Here is a 26,452-nt window from a genome sequence, read left to right on the forward strand (position 1 = left end):
CTTAAATTTTAGAAGAAGAGAGCGACTACAGACGCAAATTTAGTTGGTTCTTTTTTCTGACTCAAGTAAAAAGCAAGTAGAAGTTTGCCAACTTTATGTTGGCTAAACATGACAGCAGGACATTTCCAGGAATCAGTTTAACTGAAAAATGTAACCTGAGCCCCCAAGGTACGTCACAACTTTTATAGGGCAAAAAGATTCAGTATCAGCAACATGATAATAAATAAACAAACTAGGCCTGAAAACTCTGAATGTGAGTTATACTGAGCTTTCTAGTTCTGATTTCATGGGATTTTCTGCAGTGAAACCTGAGATTAATAAATAACAGATGTGCTGAAATGTTGTTAAGTTTTTCATTGTACTCCAGGTTACATTGGTGACCTATTATTTTTATTTCTGTCGAAAGTAGTCATTTATTTAAGACCTGCCATCAGAGCCGGCGCAGAGTTGAACCCTGATGGTTTTGTGGCCTTAAAAACTAACAGCCGCCTGGCTTGCTTTTGCCTTGGGCTGGCTCTGCCTGATGTTGGCCAATAGTGAACTCTGATGCTTCATCAGCAGCCATTGTTTCTGAACATGTAGATGAGATCATGTAGTTTCTGTTGGATTCCCAAATACCATTTCAAGCTCTACTGACTCAATATTCCAGATATTTGCTAGAAGAAATTAACTAAAGAAGCAAAAAGTGTTTAGTATTTATTCTTGAAGAGACAACACATGACAAATTTAACCACAAAAAGTGAACAAAGTCAGAATAAAACTTTTAAAAACAAGTGTATGATATGAGTTTTATGAAAGACATTGCAAAAAATAATAAACATGAATTAACAAATAAAGCGGTGATAAAATATGCTAAAATAAAATGGAAATGTGGAGAACAGCTCTGTTGTAGCTGTAGCTGTTGCAATACTATTTGTCTGTTTTGACGTTTAATCTTGATTTAAGAACCATCCTGTTCCTGTTGAACATCAGCCGTAAAACTCCACCTGTTCTGCTCCTGCAGAGCTCAGTTGATGCTCTCCGGACCAACGAGCAGCAGTGACACGTATCACTCAGATCATGTGTACGATCCCGCTGGGTGACAGCTGGGTGCCACGCTCACCTGAGGCTTGTTCCGGTATGGCAGGCAATTATAGTATCTAATAAAAACTATTTTCTCAATCGAACATGACATCGATACCAATCAATCAGGAATGAGCGCTATCTAAGTTAGCGCTGATTTCCAATAAAATAAGGTTTAATATACTTAAGTTGACAAAAAAAGTCTGATTTAACCCTTATTTGAAGTGAATGGAGTAAACAGTGTATTAATATTACATCTTTATAACCACATTATACATTGATTTCAAAGATTTAATGGTTTTAAAAAGTAGAATTGGAAATGTATGGAACGATGTAATTAATTAACTTTTTATCACACTTTTTAACATATGGAGAATTGCACATTATGATCAAACAGTTATTCAGTGGTTCATTCTTTTGTTACACATACTTGAGTAGGGTTTTCAATGACTAAACTCCACTTCTGCTTGAGTAAAATTATATTTCAGTGATCCAACATCTTAGTACACTTTTTGTCACTCAACTCACTTTTGATAGGAAATAATTAGCCATAACGTTCGTTACGACAAGAATGAAATATTACTTGTAATAAAGACGGCAAGGGAGTGCTAAACAATCTAAATATTCATTTCCGTTTATTTTGTGGATTTACTAATTACTATGTGACAACTTTACTTGCCATACTTTACCTGTTGCTGCGCAATGTCATACAAGTTAACAACTGGCAGCTGACTCACAAGCGACAGCACAGCTGACCAATCACGTCGAGGCAAGTAACAACTGTCAAATCCCCATTGACCACTAAGAGAGCGTGAAGGGCGGGGTTTAGTGTTGACGTTACGTCGCAGGCTCGGTAATGGCAAGTGTAGGAAGGAGAGGAAGACAGCCCTGAAGTTTCTTCTCTTCTGGATGTTATTGTCACTTTATTACATTTAAAACCTGCTGCTTCACTTTCTTTGTACTCTTAGGGTTATTTTTCTCCGTCGCTGTGGTGTGAGTGAGAACGGGGTAGGGCTAAAGTACGGAGGATTTTGTCGGTCGTTTTCGAAGTAACTAAAATACGCCCGAAGTTTGTTCGACTTCAAGCAGAGAAACTATGACGCACAAAGAGGACGAATATGATTACCTTTTTAAAGGTGAGTGGTCGTTTCTTCGCTTTTAGCTAGCTGGCTAAATGTCAGTTTCACCTGTGTCATCTGATGCCACCGCGGAGATGTCGGTGTCGTAAACCGGTTCGCCTGACAGCCAGAGGCTGGGACACCTGTTAAAGCCTCAACGCTTTACGTCATTAAATAAAACCAGCGGGTCCTCGGGTCATGCAAGGCAGATCCTGGGACTCTAACGTGTCTCTTTAGGCACAATTTGCTTCAGAGTTTATCATCTTCCAGGGCGATGACGTAGTCACCTGGGGATGCGGTGTTGTTCAGTGAGGGGTCACAGTCACATGACCCCGAGCTTCTCTCAGGGGGAGGGCAAGTTTGTTTCGTAGTAAAAGTTTAAAAGTTGTACCATTTGACTTTGAACAGTAAAAAAAAAATCAAATAAAAAGTACCATCCTGTTTGATTGATTTTGCTGAATTCCTGGATGAATGAATTGACTGACAGACAAACTCACATCCAGGCTGCAAAACATGTTATAATTTTAGCTTTCTAGGATTTATTTTATAATAATCTTTTTAGCTCAGGATCGCAATCCTTTAAAACTTAAACTAATACAAAAATACAGCTTTGATTTGATTTGAATAGGATATGATTAAAGGAATGCTTTGAATTCCAATACTTGATTTTAAATGTTTATTGTATTTATCACACTATTTCATAGTATAATAATGGTTTTAAAGAATATCAAAACAAAAAAGTACATGTTTTTTTGTTGTTGTTGTTTCTGGTGATTTTAATTTGTCATGTTTAAGCAATAATCCACCAGGTAATTCAGCCTAATCTGCTGAGTCGTTGCCTCACCTGATGTGAGGGTGCAGTACCTGGGGAGGCGCCGCCATCGTTGCAGCCATGGTAGAAGCAGTTACAGCTCCTCAGTGCCACTTGGAGATGATTCGCTTACAGCCTTTTGTCAAAATGTTGAGCAGGTCGTCAAACTGGAAATACCTGCATGCAGGTGAGCGTCCACAGAGACGCTCCGGCTCGAAGCAGAGTAGCGATTCAATCAGGTTTTCATGTGACCAAAGTAATCTGGACCTCTACCTGTGGTACAGGGATCCTGATAAGCAAACGGCTGCGGTTCACAGTTTTGCTTGAATCTAGAAAGCGCTCACATTGTTGCCCTTTGTTCTCCTTTTGTGAGTCAAGCAGGGTGAGCTCTTACTGAGTCACTAAGGCATCTCCAACGTTAGCCGTCCTGCTCAACCTCTTTTACTGCTTTTCAGAGGCTGGGGGATATAAACTTCTCCTCTTAAATCGAACACGTAATGACTATCCTTCTTTCTTTCCATATTTGTGCTATCAGGGGATTTCAGACGGTCCATTAATCTCAGTGAGCAGACAGACTCGCTTTCATTCAGCCGGGCTGCAGAATTGTATTAACTGACAAAGGCCTGTCTTTCAGCTTAAAAAAAAAGAAACGATCTCAACAATAGGTGTGTGGCTGGGTGTGTAACAGAGCTATGACTCTACCAGTCTGGTGGTATTGGACCGAGGAACAGTTGTGTAATGATTTTTCTCTTCCACCCACAGTCCTTTGTGAGAGATGAAACAGAACATTATGGTTTTACTGTCATCATATGACTCCCACATAAACTAAACTAAAGTTGCTCAGTAATGAACAAGCAGCTCCACTCAGACCGAAGCAGAAACATGGTGGACAGTTGGTTCAACGTTCCCAAACCAACTTCCTGTTTCCCAACTGCAGGGTGATGGGTCCTCAGACATACTGACTCACCTTACTGCTGTGGAAATAGCTGTCTTTAATATTGCCTGCAGGATTTCCCTCAGTGTATCATGAGCCTGGCGGGCCACCAGGCTTTGCTTTTCCCCACCAGGCTGAGCATAGTTTATTTGTAATAGATTTTTTTTTATTATCTGCATAAGCACTTTCTGTCTTTACTGAACTACACACTGATAACTCAAGTGAATAAAGTGACAAGTCACAGATAAAGGATCAACACATTTGGACTTGTTAATTTAGATGAAATAACTGAAGTTCAAAAAATATGTTTTTCAAATTTTATAGTTGGTGTTTAGGTATTGTTAATTGTCTTCCAATAAAACATAATAACTTAGTGATATATTTAAATTTCCAGTCAACTAAACATTGTTGAACTGAAAAACACATCAGGTCGCTGGATAATTGCCTGACGCCTCCTTCCACCGGGCTTCGCAGGTTTTCTGGGGGAAACATTGGCCTGATTCAGTTTACTGTCAAATATCCAGGATGGATATTGACGCCTCACAGCAACACGATGAGACGAAACAAAACTGGCTCTGTGATTTATTATTTAATTGGACAATATTTATCAATATGCTAAAGATTCTCCATATCTGTTTTATAATTTTAATTCTCTTCTGGTTTCCTTCCTTCTCCTGTACTATAGTCTATTACAGAGTAACTGTTTATAATAAGCTGTGAAAACTAATCAGGCAACTAAATATCCTTGGTCACTCCACTATTAGTAAATATTTCACTATCGTTATTATTTAAATTCAACCCAGAATGTTTATGAAACATATTAATGCTATAAATCTATTAACAAGCAGCTAAAATACATAGATTTAAAAGCACCATCGTTCAGTCACATGGCTCAAATAAACAAATATGGATATTACATTTTTTTATTGTGTGGTTTTTATATTTATCACAATCCAGATTCAGAGTAAAAACGTAGACTCTGAGATGGGATCTGTTTTAATTCAAGCCTTATGAACCAATAAAATGAACAATAAAATATTGGTTTTTGGAAAATGTCATAATTTAAACACTGAACTTACATAACATTAACAGGACTTCATGGATTAAAAATGAAATTTTCTCATCCAGTGATATTTTGATGATAATGTATAAATCTTCATTACTCTTATAAAGTGTAATGTGATGGAGAAGGGATGCAAATGTCTAATGAGAAAAAGCATAAATTTATTATTTTATTGACATTTTGTTTCTAAATTAAATTATTTACATATTGTTTTAGCTCTATGCATAATTATATTTTCACCTTTGTCATTTTGATTTATAATTCTGAGTATTTTTAGCGTAACTTTAAATGTTTTAATTCTGGTGATTAATCCAGAATCTATCATTTATCAGAATTATTTATTCATGAAATAATTAGATGTTTTCAGGTCACACATGTTCTGCCGTCTGTGAGGAACATGTGAATCATGTCACACATAAGAACAATTTTAGATCATGAAGGGTTAGAAAAGGTTGATGATTATTTATATGAAACATTCTGTTTCTTCCTGCAGTTGTTTAATTAAATTATCTTTAATTTAAATAAATTTGTGTGAGTCTCAGAGAACTGGGTTATGTTGAGTCCAAGGATTCAACTCTAAAAAGATCAAATTAACTTTTTCTTTAAATGTTCTATTTTTTATAAACTGATAAATTAATAAATTTTCTTAGAAAACATAAAGGTATAATTTAGTTTTTCCCTATGACTGACCCCATTGATGCTCTACCTCTCAAAGTCCATCATGTTGTTGCATGATAAAAACCTAAATGTATAAAAAAAACAGCAGCAATTTAACGTTCATAACCTTGTTTTATTGTTTGCAGTGTTGCCAGACATGATCACATGATCAGTTTCATTCTTGTTGTTATGGAAAGGAGTTTCCTCCTGAGTTTCTCAACCTCTGAATCTGGTTGTTATTTTTGTGGTTTTGCTTTTTTCTTTTTCACCTGCAGCATCCAGGAAGCGGATCAAAAATACAGAACACCGTCCGTTAACGCTTCTGTTTTCCCTGCAGTGGTGCTGATCGGCGATTCAGGCGTAGGAAAGAGTAACCTGCTGTCCCGCTTCACTCGCAACGAGTTCAACCTGGAGAGCAAGAGCACCATCGGGGTGGAGTTCGCCACGCGCAGCATCCAGGTGGAGGGGAAGACCATCAAGGCCCAGATCTGGGACACGGCTGGACAGGAGCGCTACAGAGCCATCACTTCTGCGTGAGTTCCCTCATCCAGTCCACTCTGCTCTCTGCAGACTTCATTCTGTCTCTGACATGCAAACAGACACAGAACTGCATGTAAGAAGATGGATGGTGCTGCGTTGTGTTTGTGTGAAACACCAAAAAACAGATGTTCCCATAAAGTACACCGGCAAATTTCCACCCAAAACATCTCAAAAAGTTTTTAGAAAAACAAGGAAATTTCTGAGTTTGAAAAGTCAAAGATTTGCTAGAAAAGTCAGAATATAATACAGAAGCAAAGCAGCGTGACAGGAAGTGACCGTGCTTGTGACCGTGCTTGTGACCCTCTGACCCCAGGTACTACCGTGGTGCCGTGGGAGCGCTCCTGGTCTACGACATCGCCAAGCACCTGACGTACGAAAACGCAGAGCGCTGGCTGAAGGAGCTGCAGGACCACGCAGACAGCAACATCGTCATCATGTTGGTGGGCAACAAGAGCGACCTGCGCCACCTGAGGGCGGTGCCCACCGACGAGGCCAAAGGCTTCGCAGGTTCGCCGCCTCATCAACCTTCTATTGGCTCCTCATTAGCTTAGCCTGATAAGAAGCTCATTAAAACCCGATTAGACTTTATTCTGCCAGCTCATTAGGCTCCATCACCGATACTGAAAATAATAGTATCAGTTTGACCTGGTTCTGTTTGGGCCTCGTCTTCCCTGAAAGCAGCAGTCTGAGTCATCTTTAGAGTTATTTTGAGGAATCAAACTATTCTCACTTCAAAAGCATCAAAGTAAAACATGTTTTAGCAGATTATTGGTGTAACTTGTATAAATCTGTTCTTTTTTAGCTTGTCTGGTTTCTTTGCTGATAAAAGACTCGGCAGAGCTGAATGCCAGAAAGTTAAGGCCCAAATCCTGTTGATTCAGAGCAGCATAAAAAGAATCCTTGAGGATAAAAGAAGCCGTCTCTGAGTCAGACGTGGCTGTTTGTAGAAATGTTTGTTTCTTTCTTTATTCCACTGACCTAATTTATGTCTTGTTTACATAATGATCCCAACCTGGAAGCGTCAATGCAAAGCAGCACTGCCAGTTGGCAGAAACAAACCTCCTGCTTCATTCTGTCTGATTTTATTCAGATTATTTCAAATAAAATGAGGAGTATCTTGATTTTTAACACATTATACCATCCAATCATGATCCACACTAACGATCCAACCAGTTAGTTGCAAAGATGTTGAACTTATACAGATTTCCTAATATTTATGTTTCAGTTTTCAATCCTCCTCCATCTACACCGGCATTTTGTTCTTGTTGATACATGTTAGATCTTTTTTTGGATGGTGATGCTGTGGGAAGGAAAGATATCCAGTAGCAGTCAGCCTCGCAACAAATCTGAAGAGGCCTCTGACTGAAGACTGCTGCTGTGACAGTCTAATGACTGAATACTAACAGCTCAGCATCCGGGCAGCAACACGTCCTGCATGACTCATCAGCTGTTGGCTCGCACTGCTGATCCACCTCATGTTAATAAAGGAAAGCTAAAGTTTTGCATGGCTTTCAACAACTGTTTGTTGTGTTTTTTTGGAGAACAAGATGGTTCCCTGTGGGGACAGTAGATCAGAATCTGTGGGTAAATTTAAAGTGAGTATTAATATGTGTGTAACGTACTGTGTTTGTGTTCTCCAGAGAAGAACGGCTTGTCTTTCCTGGAGACGTCTGCGTTAGACTCCTCCAACGTTGAGCTGGCTTTTCAGACAATTCTTACAGGTGAGTTCCACTTCCTGCTCTGAAATCAAACCAAATTTTAACAGTAAAAAACATTCAACATTAAAGGAATCGTCAGAACCGTTTATTAAGCAACGATGAAACATCTCTTAAGCAGTTGCATTATGTAATTTCTCACTTCAGCCACTAGATGGCAGCAAATTCCACTGAATCAGGTCTTGGCCTCCATCCTTCATGTGCATCCTGTTGCAAAACCTCCTGAATCTTCCTTTTAATTAAAAAAAAAAATAGTAATTTCTGCAGCCAATCAGAGGCTAAATAAAGATTTGTCCATGTTTTCTGACGTAAGCGTCTCTGCACAGACGCCTCAGGAGGTTCAAGGCCACACTGGTGACTTCAAAATCACCTCTGAGTGGCCTGAAGGGGGAATCCAGCCTGAATCAGTCTGCATGTGGCACCTGCTGTTTGTATGCTGCTTCAGCTCCATGTTGGATCCAGCAGTGATTCCGCCACAGGCCACACCACAGACATATCTCTTATTTCTAACTCTCAAAAAAAAACTTCAAACCAACATCAAGTTAGCGCTGCTAATTAGCCCATTAAGGCAGGAAAAGCAGTGAATTTGCAAGCCAGTAAGGCGCAGAGCCGCCACGGCTCATGTAGCGATGTGGAGAGGGTCGTCCTGGTGGCTTATTGTCCGCTCTGTCATGCTGCGATGAGTCATGCTTCTCACAGTTTCCTCGATTCACACCGGACTTTTATTTGAGGACAACTTTGGAGAAGTGTCTGAATGCAGCAGTGAGTCTGTGATAATTTCAGATTCCTGTTGAGTCAACAAACGAATCTCAGTTCAACTAAGCGATGTAAATATGTTAGTTTGAGCTGCACAGCCTTGGAGAACGATTCAAACCAACTAAAGCTGGGTAAACCTAGATGTGTCACAACAACACGGCTTCCTGGATAATAACATTTTCCCAGAAATTGTTGCAATAAATGATCATATTGTTGTTTCGAGACCATTTCCAAGTAATAGAATGGAAATAATAACAATGCAAGAACACGATCTCAAAGATCAATAAAATTTACATTTAACACTGCAGCTGGAAAAAATTTCAAATATTTAAAACAAATAAAATAACAGAAACAACAAATAAAATAAATAATTTAGTCTCTGTAAAGAAAATTGTCTTTCAGAAAAAGGCCAAAGCACAAGACTGAAGACTTTAACACCCAGTTTTTAATAGAGAAAAAAATGAAAATTATTGAGTTTGTTTTAATTCATCATAAAATTAATTGATTTATTTCTTGGTAACAAGCCTACCTGTCAAAATAACAAGTTTTGCTGGGCAATACATTGTCCCAGAAATTATTGCGATAAGTAATATTGTCGTTTTCAGACAATTGTTGACTAATAGTAGCTCAGTTTCTATTACAATGTGCGGAAAACTTTGTGTATATTATACCAATGTTTAAAAAGGACAATTTTGCACATTGTGGTGTTTACATTAGATAAGAAAAATAATCATAATCATTCGTGAATAAGTTTGTTCAAACTATAAATAATTAGAAAACATGCCGCGTCGTCATCCTCAAACTACTTCCTGTCTTCTTCCTGGTTTGCACCAGTAGCAACATCCAGTTGTTGATCATGTGACTCTTGTGATGTAAAAAATGATTTTTTTTTGTTGCAGTTTTGTGAAATAATCCACCTCATCCGAGCGCTAATATTTAAAACAATTCTATAATGTTCCGTACTTCATCAAATTTCATCAATTTATATTTAAACAAAAACAGGTTTGTGCATAACATTCTGTAACTTAAATTACCCGTATTTGGCTAGCTTAGCCATTTTTCCCTAAGGAAAAAAATCTAATAGAATTTTACAAAAAAAAATTAAGCAGACTAAAATCAACTTTGGAGCATTTTGAAATGATACTAGCATGAAGATGTCATAATAATGGAAGTTCATACGAGTGCTCTCAAGGATAAATAAATTCATTTTCATTTAACACTGAAACTGGAAGACATTTTAAATATCCAAACTAAATAAACCAAAAACAAGTAAAATGGATTATGAAGTCTCTGTAAACAAAGTTGCCCTTCAAAATATATTAATCATTCGGCTCACACAGGGAAAACAGGCAAAGCTGCCTGCTAGGACTTTTGTAGGGGAAAAAGAGTGTAAACTGTACTAACTACTGTGTAAATGATGCCGGCTTTTTAACGAGATTAAAGGGCAGCGGCTCTTCAGCAATTAAGCAAACTGTCTTAATGTGCAGCATTCTGCTCTGGCCTTTTCCATTTAGTCTGACGATGAGACGTCCAGTGGTTGGTTCACAGACAGCCCATTGGTGGGAGTGTTTTAGTTCTTCTCAGCTCGGTCACCGGCATCGGACGATTTCAGTTTGTTGTTTTGCCGCGTTTAGCTGCTTCTTTTACAACAAACGCAACATATCAGATTAATTGACCAACTGTGAGTGGAAGAAAAATGATACATGCTCAGTGAGTCTGGATAGGGAAAGTGTTAATATATCCATTTCCAATTGCTTTCAGAAATTTACAGTTAAATTTTGGCGTGGACTTTGACTGGACCACCAAAACACATACAAATGCTTTGATCTGAACCATCCAGCACAGTTCAGGTTGGGGTCATCCTTTTGGAATCTTACCTGATTAGCTTTCATGTCACTTTTAAAGAAAATCCTCCCCACAGCATGATGCTGCCTCCACCATGTTTCATGGTGTTAGTTTGGTTTTCTCTCACAGTAGCACATTACTGCTGACGATCCATAAAATGGATTTCTTTGGCATTTCTTCTTGTTATGATTAAATTAAGCCACAATTAAATGCAAACGGAGTGGCGACAGGAAGTGGACTACAACAGAGGGCATTCTGGGTAAAAGGAACCAAGAAGAAATGCACAAGATAAATCCTACATCCATTAACATCTGACTTTAGTTTACATTTGGTGAAGAAGGAAGTTGCGCTCAGTGTCGTCATTAGAGGTTTTTGTGTCGTTTACTTCAGTGGTTCTTGCCGCAGCGCCCCCAGAGGTGAGGAGCGAAACAGGTTTTTCAAATGGTTTGGTTCGTTTGTCACAGTCGAAAGAAATATAACAAAATTTACAATTTTGACTTTAATTTGGAGTGTCAGAGAAAAGGGGGTTGAGTACAAATGAATGCAACAGTTTAGAGATTTTTATTTTCAAAATAAAGCAAATTGAGTTGAAGTTTATGTGCTTCTTTCATTAAAACATCAAATTAGGTCTGGACAACAGGGCTGAAAATCTTATCTTGTTTTAACATTTTATATCAATCGATATGAAATAATTGTCTATCGTTAATTGTTTATTAGTTTTAAATATTTGAGATGCTGCGGAACTGGTGACTTGTGGATAAAACTGGTTTCATCCACAGTTTTTTTGTTTTTTTCATTTTTACGCAGTTATGACAAGTTACTCAGCAGGTTGTTGCTAGAGTTAGTTGATGCCACCAACCTGACTTACAAGGTTCAACAGCCAAATGCTTTCCTACATCTCCCAGAATGCTGCGCGGTTCGGGTTCAAAGTTCAGTGAATATTCTATATCATCACTTTCCTTAAATAAAGTGATTTATTTTTTATTTTTTCAAAAATCATCACACTCCCACCCCCACTTTTTTTTCTTTTGCTAAAAGATGATTTAGCCAAAAAAAGGTAAAAGTATATTGATTATTGTCAGCTTCCTCATATAATGGTCTTAGTCATTGTGTGAAAATGCGATTTTGGCAACAACAACTAAAAATTGCTACTTATTTTTTTGCCAAAATTTGGATTTAGGCAAGAAAAGTCACCTTTGGAATAAAATTGCCATTCCATTAGGAAGGTGACAATATAGCATATTCAATGACATGTATTGACTACGGATATTGATGATGAATCTATCGTGATGTGTACTGATTTATTGCTCAGCCTTGCATCAAAGTTGAGGTGAAAAACTAAAAGAAGTCTGTCTGTTTTTGCATTACTCTGTACGTATTTATGTATTTAATGACCTGCTTCGTGTTGAAATGAGGATTCTTCCACATGACGGAGCGTTGCCGGTTCAGGACGGAGGAATCCGTCTCTGCTGCCAGGAGTCTGGAGACAACCGTCCTGATCCCAAAATGTCCCGCTGTCTGTCCCGTCTCTCACCGCCCTCTGTCCTCCGCAGCCATCTACCACATCGTGTCCCAGAGGCAGATGACGGGCCAGGGCAACTCGGACTTCTCTCCGGCCTCCAACGTGGTTCCCATCACGGTGGAGCCCACCCAGAGCTCGTCCAGTAAGGGCGCCTGCTGCCAGAACAACTGAGACCTCGCCACTGACCTCCTCCTTCGTCTCAGCGCAGCGCCGGAGGGACAGACGGAGGCGCTGACGGGTAGAGGGACGTGTCCGCTGGGTTTGTGTAGATAGGAAGGATGGACAGGATGTGATGTGGGAGGGTTGGGATTTTATAAGAAGCCGCATCATCACCATGGATTCAGGTTCTGATGTGAAACTGAACATGCTACCAGGCCCTTTTTTCTCCTTCTTCTGCAGTTTCTCTCCTTAAAAGCCGGATTTTGCAGGCTTCCTTTCCGTTTCTCACTCCTGGGAAGGTGGGCTGTAAAAATCCACTCCCAGAAGACTGAAAAGCAGTCCTCTCTCACTGCTGTTTCCCTTCATTTTCTGCAATATTTAGAAAATTATGTCCTCCTTTATATTTATTAACGCTTGTCTTGTTTGGCCAAAGGGTTTCCCACACTAACTGCTTCACAGAAAAAAGGGATTTTCTCTTATTTTGATTGTTTTCTTTCGTTTAAAACAAGTCTTTCCATGAAGGAATCGGGAGTTTGGCTCCATCCTTCCCTGTCGGTGACAAGCAGCTTCTCTCTCAGTGCTTTTGATCTTTGTTTGGGCGCCTCTCTTACTCTTCACACACTTTGTGCTCCGACGATGAGTCATGCGCCCGCCAGCCTCTGCGCAGCGTTGACTCTAAGTGGGATGGGATGGCTGCGCCCGCCGCCGCTGCTGGATGGGTTAACTGTAGAGCATATCAGCTCCCATCCTGACCGTTTCACCTTTTCTCCCCTGAAGCCTCGCTGCGCGGCGGCAACGGGGGGAAAGATGTGGTTTAAAATCGCGGACAAGCTGCCCGCTAGCTGGGACGGATGAATGAATGGATGGATGGATTAGGTTTCAGGGGATGAGATAGTGAGGCCACTCAGCCCTGCCCTGCCCCTGTGGTCTCTGATGTACAGTGATGGCTTGTTTTACTGTAAATGAAATCCTCCGCTGCCTGCTCACCTACTCCTCTCTGGCTCTGCTCTCTGCTGTATGTAACTGGAAGACGTCTCTGCCTTCTGGGATCCCCCTGAGGTCTGCCCTCACTTTCACTCGTCTTTATTTCCTGTCCGATCGGTGGGGGTTGTGTTCGGGAGCCAGGGCCGCGTTTGTTAGCGTCTGATGGTGGAATAGAGGAGGGAGGGAGGGGCTTGATTTAATCCAAAGGTTAGACACACAGGGTGTTTATTTCCACATCAGCACGAGTCTTAAACTGGGTGTAGGTCGACATTTTTAAGCCTTTATTCTGTTGTATGTATATTTGGACTGCACATGTATAAATAAATAAATCAGATTTGTTATAGCTCATCTTTTATGTGTCTCCAGTTTTAAAAACAACCAGCTCATTATTGACTATCATACCGTCTAATGTCCAGTGTAATTTAAGATGTTTGCAAAGTGCTGAAGGCTGATATTTTTCCTCTGATTACTGATTATTAAATATTAATCGTCATCATCTACAGATCAATCTAGCCATCAAAACTCTCAGGGAAAAAAACACAATCTGCTTAAACTGGAAATCATTTCCTTTTGTTTTATTAGAAACATTTACAATACATTTTGAATCTTGAAAAAATAACAAAGAACCAGAACTAACATGGCGCAGATACAATAATAATTATAATAATCATAATAAAAATGTCTCCAAAAATGTAATTCACAAAAAAACATGTGCTATAAGAAATAAACCTGCAATATTTCCTGCCTTGTGAGGGCATGGCACACTGTAACAGAGTTCAGATATTTTTTTTTTTTTTTTTTTCCCATCCATCAATGATCCTCCCCAGAGGGCCGCAGCGGCGACGCCTCCCTCACTGTCCACAGAGAAACCAGAACCGGACGCGGCTGCTGCCGGCCCCAAACAACTAATGCACTACAACCACTATTAGACCGGTATGAAACACCTACTGTGCTGGAAAAATTGGAAACGCTACCGAAGACAAACTGTCAGACTGCATCGGCCTCTTTGGAAAAGGGCGGAGTTTCACCAGCGAGCGCCATGCCGGTCCCCAACCGTTCACACGCAGCGGGAAAACCGTGCTCTCTGAGTTTGGGACGCATTTGATCCGTTTCGGGCTGAAGAAGTTTCGTCTCTTGTACAAATGGAAGCTATTTTTTTGCAGCGTAACACATTTTCTAAGTGAGAGGTCAGACATTGGTGCGGGGGACTGAAATGGTCTCCGTCTGGCTCCAAACTCCCTTCGGCTTTTCTAAAGAGACTCCAACTATGATAATCTACAGCGAAGAAACGGGGCGAACGTGCCGCCGCCCCGTTTCTCCTGGCTAAGTGACCATACAATATACATGCAAACTAGTACGGTAATGAATCTGGAGTGTTTGTGTGTGTGTGTTTGCATTTAGTTACACAGATCTACACAGTGCGCTGGCTCCTCCTCAACTTGCACTTCACCTAATTAACGCATCAGGAAAAGTCGATCAAAAAGGCTTTTTTTTTAAGCCGATCACGCTCCGTTGCCATGGATCGATCAGACTGAGTTGTGGATGTAAGAAATGTGTGAATGAAGGTGTTTACAAGTTGTGTGTGTGTGTGTGTGTGTGTGTGTGTGTGTGTGTGTGTGTGTGTGGGTGTGTGTGTGTGTGTGTGTGTGTGTGTGTGTGGCCCTGCTGGGCGAGAGGGTCACAGCTGCCTCATTCACTCCAAGCATTGCAGTTTTTCTTCTTTTACATTTTGATAAGAAAAAAGCGAGTTTAGATTACAGAGGAAATGAGTAATAATGCGTTCAGTCAGTAACATGGGGTTGGGAAGGGCGGGGGTTACAGCAAGCAGCACTGCACAAAGAATGCTGATGCAAGAAAAAATAGAGTTGAGGCACAAAATCGATGCTCTGTGACTAAAATATCTCCAAATTCTAAAAATATTCTATTATTTTCTGTAGTTCTTCCGTTGTTAATGCACTGATGTTGCAGTAGTGCATGTATGAAGTTAAAATTTCAGCTATGGGGAAACTCCTTCCCACCTACTTCATCCACTGTGAAGCACGTGGGCAAAGTGTCCATAACGTTCATAAATAAAACTTCTCCTTTTTAGTTATTAGTAGAAACTGACTTTCCTGTGTTTAGAAATATATTAACTTCTTGTCATTTTAATTAAAAAACAAAATGTCTTGAGGTTACTCATAAATACGTTGCTTCATTTCCATAAATAACATCCAGATACTGACTTTTTTCCTCTGCTTTCTATGAAATAATAACCCATGTTAGCAAAATAGATCTGAAAAACTGTAATATGTTTTTTTATTCATTTTTAAGTTACTTTCTATAAATGCATGTGGAAGAACTCAAATATAGACTACGTCGAAAACCTGTTGCAAATTCCTTCCAAAAAAACTAACTTAAAGCTCACTTGTAAATTGTGAAAAATAAAAAAGGGTGCATTAGTTTATTTTTCCCCCATTTTTTTATTTCTTTTTACATTCAAATGCATTGCTTGTTCAATGTGTGACTGACAGGTTGGTAGAATTGCTTAAGTGCATCCATTGAAAAATAAGGATTTCCTATCACTCCTTTAAAAGGGCTTCTACAGAAATGCATAAAGACCTTTTTGATATTAAGAGAAGAAAAACATCTACTTTTTACTATAATAGCAACCTTAATACAATATAGTAAATAATACTAACACAAACATAATGTATCACTGAGTTGTCCCACCCTCTGCTTCTCCGCAGGAAGTCCGTACTCCAGGTGAGCTGGACAAATGAAACTTATATTCTTAGGAGTTAAACTATGTTTCAATCAGTTAAACTACACAGTAAATATATGATTTTAAACTGATGTTCTCTTTAAGGTCTTAAAGCTTTTATACACTTTAGATATCAGGCTGCTGGATCCTTTTATGAGTTTCTTCTTGATAAATCTTACCTATTGTAATAGTTTTGAGTATCATGCAGGTGAACTTAAGAGTAAGTTAAATACAGAATATTTAAAAAACTCGTCATAATGAGTCTGAAGTTTGGATTTGATCTCAATCTGGTTTCAGTTTAGTCAAAAGTCCTCGTTTAGTGGCTCAAACATAACCTGATTTCTGGGCAGTTCTGTCTGCTAGTGGTGTTTAATTTCACTTTTGGGAGTTTTTCAATCTGTAGGATCACTTCTTAGTTCAGTAAACTGCAAATAAAAAGGCAGATTTTTATGCTAGATTGGTTAAAACGATGTAATAAGTTAGCTCTCTCTTCTGTTCTTTGGTTAAATCTGACCTTTTTCTTTCAAAGTAAAGAAAAAAATAAATCATTGCGGTGCAAAATAAGGATAAAACGACGGCATCATGCCATCAGTCCATCAGAAGCTGTAAACCTTGCCGGACTCTTTAGCAAAATAAAAGTCCTGAATATGATTGATACAAACATGATTAAAATCCCGAACTAACCCTGAAGCTGTTCAACACTTTCAGGTCACTAAAAGACAGAAATGAAGTGGGATTATGCTAATAACGAAGGTCAGTTTCTAAACAGAACATTATTCAAAGAGCTGACTCCCAGTATCCTCCTATTATTGCTTTCCTGATAAATAAAAACTGATTTCTTCTATAGGGGCTAAAAGTTCTTAAATATTTGCCTATTTACTTAAGACTGGATACATCAGTGGCTTCATAAAATTCATTCTTACTGTTTATAGTAGTGTCTGCTTATCTATATTTGGATGACATACTTGGTAAATAATATTTCTTACATGTATGGATCTATCTAATATACTAATATAGTCAAAAGGGTGACAGGGCGCATATATAAACATTTTATCTCCTAGCTTGTTTTTTAAATTCATTCTAAAACATCGACGATGACACTTTGAGATTGTTAAAAAATAATGAAAAACTCACTTTAGGCGGGCCTGCGTCTGGCTCTTCCTAGCTGAAACACACAGCATATTTACAACACGGTGCCTTCACACGAAGAACACTCCTTAACTTACAGCGTCTAAACCGGGAGAACCTCCAATAAGACATCTTTGTTAAACCAGTGCAAAACTGAAAAGAGGGGAAAAATGATGAGAGCTCCCAAATTGTCACTACTGAGCACAAGAATCACCAAACCACACAAGAAAAAAAATGATAGGGAATCCTTATGTGCGTGTCTTTCAGATTGTGAGATAGATTTCACCATCAGCGGTCGGTTTGGTATTAATCAGATGCGCGTGTTTTATAAGGTGCTTTATTCTTTTTTTTTTTCTTTAAGTCATGTGTTTTTAAAGAGCCTAATGTCCAGAGTCCCCCCTAATCCCCACCCGAGCGGTTTGATTCACATTCTTCTTTTCCAAAAATAACTTCTTTACAAAGTTGGTTATTGGGGAGTGGTACTGTATCAAAAGGCCAAAGTTGCTACCTTGTCAGCCAAAGCAATGGCAATATTCCATAAAAAACATTAAGGCAGAAATAAAACAAACAAAAAAATACTAAGTTCAAAGAGCGGGGGTCGCCCCCGCCTCGTTGTGACGCTGAAAGCTTCGGCCAGACCTCTGTGCAATTCCTCCTTCGCTAAAACTCAGTCCTCCTCACAGATTTCTGGGAACTTTCGATGTCAGTCCGGTGCTCTCGCTGCAACCATGCCAGCGGTCACTTCTCCTTCGCCTTCATTTTGTTTTTCCTTTAGAGAAGGGGCTTTTTGGCCCTGAAGACTGGATTTGTTTTGTTAAAAGGAGACCCCCAAATTATTCAGGCCTGCTGGGTCGCCGGTGCCGACCCACATGTGACAGCAGCTCAACACTCGCTCAAAGACCTGCTGATCAGCAGAGCTGCTCGGTCTGCAGGGGTTTTTTCCTCCTTTTTTTTCTTTTTTTTTTTTTTTTTTTTTTTTTTTTTTTGTCTTGAAGTATACTCCTCCCTTACTCCCTCCCATCATTCAACAGCTTTAATCCCCCAGCCCCCCGATCCATTGCTCTAGCCCTCAGAAATCCCCAGGCTGGGGCTAAGGCAGACGCAGCGGGTGTGTAATTTGATTCAGCATGAGTGCTGGTTAAATGGGGCGTTTCCTCTGCCTTCCTGTCAATTACAATAGTCTGATTTCATTGTGAAAGTAACGCGGGTTGGGGGCCGGGCCGTTGGAGGCGAAGGGCCAGTCATGGAATGCCCCTTACAGTAGAAACTGTCCCACAGATGGCACCCAAAGAGGGGGATTAACACGGGCCCCCTGTGATATGATCACTAAACGCTTTGCTTTTCATCAACTGGAATAAATATTCCAGGTAACTGGATTATGAATGTCTCTCCTAAACCTCCATTTTATTTCACGGCTGCCAATGCGGCTAGTGTCTTTCTGTGTCCATGTGTGTTTTGGGACAAAAGAGTGCACCCCCTCTCCTTGTCCCCGTTTGGGTAAGAAAAGGAGCAGGGGGGAAAAGGAGGGGTTTCCTATTCGCCCAGCTCCCTTCAGTGGTCCGGGGGTCCAGAGTCCCCGCACGGTCCGCACCTGGACCGACCCATTTGCCTAATTATCAATGAGCGAATCCAGGCCGTGTCCGAGCGCTCCGTGGCCCACGCCGGCCGCCACCGAAGGCGCAGACAATACGGCTCAAAAGCAAACGGTCCAACTGTAAGCCAGCAGCACCGGTGGAGGGAGGCATGAAAGCCACTCCCAGAGAAAAGAGAGAAAGAAAGGGGCTAGGCGAGACCTCCAAACTCAGGGTCAGATCCGCAGCGCGCCGCCAAACACCTGCTCCTGTACAGCTCTGCTAATTACAGGGGGGGACGGAAGGCCCCTCGCAGGAGAAAGGATTACCAGCCCTGGACTCTGTGTTTTACAGTATCTGCTCCTTTAATCTGCTGCTGCTGCTGCTGATTCAGGAGACGTTTCATTCAGCTTCCGTCCAATCTTAAGGTTCTCCGAGGACACGAGAGGGGGGCTCCCGCCTCGTCCTCCATTGTTAGCCGGACGCGGCCAAACGACCGCACGACACAATAAAAGCGTGGTTAAGGTGGCTTTGAGACAAGTCCTTGGGGAATATCAAAAAGGGGCCAACTGGATGGATTCCAAGGCTTTTTGGCCTCGCAAATTAAATCAGCGCTTTAAGCCAACCGAGGAGCCACATGCTTTTCAAGAGCCACAAGCAGCAAAGCATCACCGAGTCTTTTCAACACACTGCAGTGACCAGAGCGTCACCAACGGCTAGCGGACGGAGAATCCCCACCTTTACAGCAACCCTCATCCTCTCTGAATAATATCCATAAAATTCAAGCAGTTTCTATAAATAATTAAAATCCTATCCCTTTTAAATCTGTTTTTTAATGAAATAAAGATTTGCTTCATCTCTTTCTGCATGGATCCTGACTGGAACGAACCCATACGCTTTTATCCTTTAGCCAAAATACTTTGGACCAATTATCCGAACCCACAATCACAGTTTAACTGAAAACGTCGAGTTTAACTTCACATCTGCTGCTTTTGAATTTCTCTAGGTACGATTTTAACAATCCTGTTTTAGACCAAGATGATTGTAAGGTGCAATAAGTTATTTTTTTATTCCTTCTAGTAACAACTTTGACTTTGTAGGTCAGTCAAGTGCAGATTGGGTTCCTCATCAATCATCTGTTTCCTTCAGTAAAACCCACTTTAAGGTAAAAAAACAAAAAAAATAATCGAAGAATAAAATGTTCACATTACTGTCTACCTCTGCCTACACTGAGATTAATGAATGAAAAACAGCAGCAGTCAAAAAACTGAAAATGCAAGGTACTATACTTCTCTTATAAACAAAACTTTTATAAAATATATATGCATATATATATAAAAAGAAAAACTTAAAAATATTTCTTATACTTTTTAGTAAAGCAAGCAGGCCTTCTAAAATATCTGCTTGATTGTTTTTAAATTTTCTGAAAAACAAAAACGTATATAATAATAATGATAATAATAATAGTAATCATAAGAACAGTAAATATTTATTGAAGAAACACTGAGGAAACTAAGGATAAAACGGACGTGGTTCTTTAGGAGAATATCCGGATGGCCTGAGTGACCTGGGTGTGGCACACCGGGCACTCCGGGTGGTTCAGCTCACAGATTCGGATGGCGCACTCCATGCAGAACAGGTTGTGGCCACAGGGCACCAAGGCAGCCGTCACTTTGCTCTCGAAGCAGGTCATGCAGTCCCGCACGGTGGCCGGCGGAGAGTCCGGCACCGGCAGGCGGCCCGGGAAGCCGTCCCCGGCCGAGGCGGGCTCGCTGTGGGCGCGGCGAGCCTGGGCGTGAGGCGAGCCGGACACGATGCTGGTGACTGAGTTGTTGGGGGTCCCGCCTCCGCAGGGCTCTGGTAACCCAGGAGAGAGTCTGGTCAGGGGCAGCGGGAGGCCACCGAAGCTTTTGGAGCGCTGCTGGGTGTAAAAGGACACCTGTTTGGGGTAGTCAGGGTCCCCCCAGCCCTGGGTGCCCTCAGATCCAAAATACGAGCAAGGTTTCTCTCCGGAGCTGGAGAAGTTGCTCTTGTTGTAGATCCCCCCTCCCTCTCCTCCTCCTCCTCCGCTCCCACCTCCAACCATGGCATCTGAGAAGTTCTGGCGGTAGCTGCTGGTGAGAGGCTTGCGCTGGCCCCCCTGCAGCCCCCACACCTGCTGTAGCCGGCTCTCCAGACCGCCGGTGCTGCCCGCCGGGCTACTTCCACCGTTGGGCCCCAGACAGTCGTTCTCGTTGTTGTGGTCATGCAGGCCTCCTGTTCGGAAGGCGATGTGCGCCTCGATCTCCTCGCGGGCGCGCTCAGCGTTGCTCGGGGAACCCGTGATCTCGAAGACGGGGTCACGGTCTCGGCTCGGGGTCACGATGTACGTGCAGGTCTGCTGCTGGATGCGCTTAATGGTGGAGCCCTTAGGCCCCACTACCAGCCCCACAACGCGGTATGGCACTCTCACCTGAATGGTGGTCTGACCCGGCAGAGGCGTGGGCGGGGAGCCGCTGAAGGACACCCCCAGCTTGTTGCGGGAGGCGCGGAGCATGGAGAAGTGCTCTGCAGCAGAGATGATTTCACGGCGGGCCAGTGCAACGTCTTCCTTCCGGCCGGTGATTAAAAACACAGGCTCCTCTCCTCGAACGGGGGTCTTGATGTAGGTGTTGGTCTTGGCTCGCAGAGCTTTTATTTTGCAACCTGAAAAGACATTTCAGAGATTTTTAAGCAAGCCAACAAGACTTTCCTGATAATTATGTTAAAGGATAACTGGTGGAAATCCATCTAATTTAGTTGTGTTGCTCCTGTTGACTGCTTCCACTTATTAATGTTTCACCAGCAAACGATATTCAGACTAATTACCATGATTTATGAGGTCTCCGGCTCCACAGTATTGTTGCTCTGAATTACAGCTCACCAAGGAGAACATGGAGAAGCGTCGATCTGCACAAACGTGGCGGATTTGGTGAACTTCACACTTTAGCTACATTGCTGACCTCTCCTTGAACCTGCGATGCTGTCAACCCACAGCCACGTCGTTTCTGTCTCCACATCTGCCTGTTTTCGATCCTTGTTTATGAGCTTACCCTATGAAGTGCTTTTAAGACAGCATCCTGATCTGAGTGAGCGCAGGGCAATGTTCTTTCATTAGAATCCCTGACCTTGTGGGAGGACAGAGCAGGACATGCGTCGTTTCTGGATGGATTGCCAGGTCAAGAAACGTCAGCAGTCCTGCGCGTGTTCGCTCCTCGTTAAGGTGGGCTCCCGTGTTCACTGTAACATGCTTCAAGGAGGCCGGTCCAACTCTCTGGCTAACCCGGTAAAATCATCGCTAACCGGCGAAACGTCTACTTTCTAACGCCGCCACACAGACCCACTTCGCTCAGGAACAGTCACTTTCCGGGAAGCGGCAGTACGGAGCGAGGGATGGTGGTGATACTCAGAGGGGTTAGAGCAACTCGTGCCCCAATTCTGAAAATGCCCTCTAAGGCCACAGCACAGCATTAGGCTAATAAACCCGCTCATGACACAGGGGCTTAAGGAACTATTCAATTCCCTTTCCCAAACTACATCCTAAATTTGAACAAGTACACATTAGTCTCTTAATTAAAGGATTATCAATAAATAAAACAGGCAAGGATGAATTAATCAAGAGCAGAATTAAGGTCACAGGAGACAGATTCACACTCATTCTGCTAAACTGTAGTGAACAAGGTGATTCAAAACAAAGCCATGCTTCATCAGAGGAGAGGAGGCTGCAAGAGCATCGGCTGACAGGAGAGAAAAAATAATCATCCCTTCATGACAGGAAGCTCCAGCTTTACCCAGACAGAGTAGGGGGGTGTGACCATAGAGCCAACCAAAGCAAAGCAGGCTCACCTCAGTTCCCTCCAAATTAGACGTAAAACCACCCCAATCGCTGGTCCTCTCTGTCCGTCAACAGTTATCCCATTAAAATCCAAAACCCACACTTCAGAGTGGAGAGTGGGAGTCGCAGAGGGAAACAAGGGGCACTCAGCAGCACCGAATCCACAAAATGTAATGCAGCGGGGGTTGGGCAGTCTGCAAAAGCAGCTCCTCTGGAACCCTGATGGTATTACGGACGTCTGGTTTGAGGTAAAGCTGGATTTTACCTACGGAACCTCACCCACCCTGCAGTCTTTGTGCCTGCTCAGAGCCCAGCCCCCCTCTGGCTCCCCAGCCTGACAGACAGCCATGTGGCTTGGAGGGTGTGCACCCAAACGGGGCTCCAAGGCACCGCCAGACCATTCAGCTTCCACTTCCTCTGCCCATCAGGGTAGCACCCCCTCCAATCAATACAGAAAACACTCCCCTGCCCGTTCTTCAGGCTTGTCTGCAGAAACTTCTGCAAAAAATACTGATGCAACTTCTGGCTGGGTTCCCCAAATCAATGCCCCCCCTCCTCCTGTTAGATCGCACCCCACCCCAGACACACACCTTTGTTTGACAGCTGTCGTCACTCATCTTCCACTCTTTGTTCAGCAGAAAAGAAAAACAGGAAAATTATTATCTCAACCTGCTTTTGGGATCTAAACTTTCCAACTGTCTGATGTGAAGAGCAAAGAAACAACAACAAGGTGACCACGCTTCCTTTGTCCAATTGTGTCACTGGGCCAGTGCGCAACGTAAACAACAAGCTGGGCAATAAAAACGAGGGGGTTGAAACATCCAGCACTTTTTAAGGCCAGATGACTAATATTTGGTGATGTTGTTGGGTTGAGACTAAAAGACGCCCCCCTCCTCGCCAGTTGCATGTTTTTTTCTTTTTTTTTTTTTTTTTTTTTGAACAGTCTGGCGCGTCTCAGACGACAAAGGAAGCTGCGCTCTCCTGCTCCACAGCGCGTGTCTGCGCGCTGACATTGATGGCGTGGATGTGGAATCATTCGCCCAGGAGGGAAGGGAGCTTTCTCCCAGTGTTTCCCACCCTCTCCGCCCCCCTTCCCTCTGCGCAAATGCGCTCAAAAAGAGCGAGAAATGAGCGCAAAACGGGTGAGCGGATGGTTTCTGTGGAAAGATGAGAACTTGAAACATTTGAAGCGGAAAAAGAAAAAGTGGGAGGCTGATGCCTCTGAGGAGTAGCTATAAAAAAGGAGCCCACACCACTCCCTTTTCTTTGTCAAATAACACCAGGTAACAGTTGGAGAACAACAAGCGAGCAGCTCAGGGAGGCATGCAGCCTGTCTGAGGGGGAGAAAAGCAGGAAGTTTGTAGGGAAATAACGAGCGGGCTGCGGTTTACCTTGCCTCCCCACTATCTCGGCCACATGTTCGGAGCTGGGCACCGGGACGCATTCTGTTATGTTGCAGCCTCGTCCTTTAGTCTCTGCTGAGGAGCTGTCGTACAGGGCGCACAACTTGCTCTTCCCCTGCAGGATGGCCGCGTCCCCGCCGCCCCCGACGCTGTTGGCGTGGTTGTGGTGGTGGTTGTTGTTGTTATTGTTGCTCCGGTCCTGCACTCCTGTTGTCGGGGCTCCGCCGCCGCCGTCCTCGCCTTCTCCGAGCCCCAGCAGCGACAACTGGCCGAGCGCGACCCTGAGGGCGCGGGAGTCGTCCTCCTCCTCGTCGGGCGCCACGAGGAGACCTTCGCCGCCGAAGCCGGAGCCGGCCAGATCCCCGCCGTAGCCCCCATTTTTCTCCATGATCCCTGCTAGAACCAGCAGGCTAGGCATGGCTAACAAAAGAGTGTGTGAGACAAAGACAGGGGAAAGAGACTGGAGAAACAGCACCGTGCCGCCTCCTCCTCCTCCTCCTCCTTACCCCTCCTCCTTCCCTCTTTGCGCTAGTCCCTCCCACAGACCGCCCCCCATCTCTCTCCATCCGCCAGACTCTCGGTACAGTACGGAGCTCCGGACGTCTGCTCGGTGGATGGGTCGGCCCGATGCGTTGCTCCACCCAGTCTGGTTTTACACCGACCCCCCCTCCTCCTCTCCTCTCCTCCCTCCGTCCTCAGTGAGACAAAAAACGAGCCTCCCTCCCTCCCTCCGTACAATTCCGTCTCAGGTTCGCCAGCATGTGGCGGCCCACATCCAGCCCATCTCCTGTGCAGGAAGGAGGAAGCGTTCAGCTCGCCTCCTGCGCCGCATGCAGGCGCAGAAACGCAGCCGCGCTGCGGAGCTGCGGCAGCGCAGCGAGCTGCATATTTATATTTTTGGTGACTTATGTAAGAAGAAGAAGCCATCCGGGATGTAAACAGTCACTTAAAGGTTGCAAGAGCAAGCGCGCACATGGTCATCTGCTGGAGAAAAAGATGATGTCAACTCCACGATGATGATGAAGATGATGATGGTGGTGGGGTGGAAATCAGCAGCAGCTTCCGCGCGCACACAGGGAAGAGTGGGGATTTAGGAGTCGAGGAGTTAGTGGCGATTTTATAGAGAAAGAAAAAGCAGAATGAGGTTGGAGGGATGAGGGGGGGGGGGGGGGTCCGCCCACCTCTGTGTGCTTTGCGGCAGGTCACCGCGCTGCGCATCAGGATGTTATGTATAGGCGGCAGAGCGGGTGTCTGGGCCGGGGGGCGGGGGCGTGGGGGGCTGTGCGTGAAGAGAAAGGGAGTTGTCAGACAGGCGTTGCAGACCTTATGCGGTGGGGGGGTGGATGTGGATGTGGTGGGTGGAGTGGGGCATCAGTAAAAGCCCTCACACATTTCCCGTTTGGAAAAAAAAAAGGTTTTGCAGCAGCTCCGCTGAACAAAGAGCCGCGCCGCGTGTTTTTTCCCCTCCACAACATGTCCTCCTGAAGCCACCGACAGACAGACAGACAGACAGACCGCATGCTTTAACTGCTCCCGCTGCTGCAGCCCCGCCAATTAAAGCCATCATTAATATCAGCGCATCGGAGCCACTTGAACTTGTAATTAAACCCGTAAATCTGCGGCATTTTTTCAATGTATCAAAAGTAAATTTATCAAGAAGAATAAAACCTCCGGGTCAGATTATTGAAGTTGTAAATTGCTGCCAGATCATAAAAGCTTTGAGGAAATCGCGATGCAGCGCTGAGCATCAACTGATGTCCGTCTGCAGCTTCCTGGTGTCAGTCTGACTCCAGCCGCCTGTCCAGCTGCAGGAGTCTTTACCTGCAGAGCAAACTCCACCTTTAACCCCACAAAACTTCTGTACCTCACTCAGAAACCCAAACCTCTGCGTGTCTTTCATTTTAATGCGTTATAAGCTTTTTATTATTGCTCCCACAGACACAAAAACACACAGTCTGATGCGACAGCCGGAGCGCGCGCGGCTGCATGAATGTTTTAATGTTTCCTTGTGACTGTCTGCTTTGTGGTGCCCCGCAGAACCGAGCAGCAATATTATCACACGTTTCCAGGGCTGGAAGTGGGAGCAACGCTGCTGTTGTGATAAGATGGAGCCAGTGAAGGTGGAGCAGGTGTATTTACATGAGTAATCAAAGTAGACGCCGCTCACTGGGTGCCAATCAGGAAGAGGTTCGTTCCCGGAGGGGGTTCTGCAGATGAGGGCGCAAAGGGGAATCAGACCCTCCAATGATGAAATAGCAGGATGAGAGAAGCTGCTGCCCCCCGGAGGTGATCACGGCCAGTGGGGGGTGAGGGGACGCTGAGCGGTGTGTCCGAGACCTGGTGTGGCTCCATTAAAGGGGTCCGGAGGGACTGCAAGGGGCCCGATCAATGGCGACCGTGGATCTGGGCTCGTGTTTCCAGCGGCCCCTCAGTGAATCTGTGAGTGTTGTTGCACATCATCTTTATGAGCGGTTCTGAAAGGACCACAGCAGGTCTGGTTTCCATTCAGACCCACTCCCCGTGGGCCTGCGCGCGTGTGTGTGTGTGCGTGCGTGCGTGCGTGCGTGTGTGTGTGTGTGTGTGTGTGGGTG

The 26,452-nt window shown here is 43.4% G+C and overlaps 2 protein-coding genes across 2 annotated transcripts; one reads left to right on the top strand and one right to left on the bottom strand.

Annotated features, from left to right (window-relative positions):
* Positions 1-1,898: 1,898 nt before the first annotated feature.
* LOC129353525 (ras-related protein Rab-11A-like) lies at positions 1,899-13,514 on the top strand. The gene is made up of 5 exons (XM_055022878.1): positions 1,899-2,198; positions 5,983-6,178; positions 6,499-6,692; positions 7,826-7,906; positions 12,055-13,514. The coding sequence occupies exons 1-5, from the start codon at positions 2,159-2,161 to the stop codon at positions 12,192-12,194; spliced, it is 651 nt and encodes a 216-aa protein (XP_054878853.1). The 5' UTR covers positions 1,899-2,158; the 3' UTR covers positions 12,195-13,514.
* A 212-nt stretch (positions 13,515-13,726) lies between these two features.
* On the bottom strand, positions 13,727-24,391 carry LOC129353524 (RNA-binding protein MEX3A-like). Its single transcript, XM_055022877.1, has 2 exons — positions 23,850-24,391; positions 13,727-21,290 (listed from the first exon to the last, which is right to left on the bottom strand). Exons 1-2 carry the CDS (start codon positions 24,277-24,279, stop codon positions 20,143-20,145), a joined length of 1,578 nt encoding a protein of 525 aa, XP_054878852.1. The 5' UTR covers positions 24,280-24,391; the 3' UTR covers positions 13,727-20,142.
* Between the last annotated feature and the right edge of the window lie 2,061 nt (positions 24,392-26,452).

Source organism: Poeciliopsis prolifica, unplaced genomic scaffold (genome assembly GCF_027474105.1).
Source record: "Poeciliopsis prolifica strain line A6 unplaced genomic scaffold, Auburn_PproV2 SCAFFOLD092, whole genome shotgun sequence".
Classification (NCBI taxonomy): domain Eukaryota; kingdom Metazoa; phylum Chordata; class Actinopteri; order Cyprinodontiformes; family Poeciliidae; genus Poeciliopsis; species Poeciliopsis prolifica.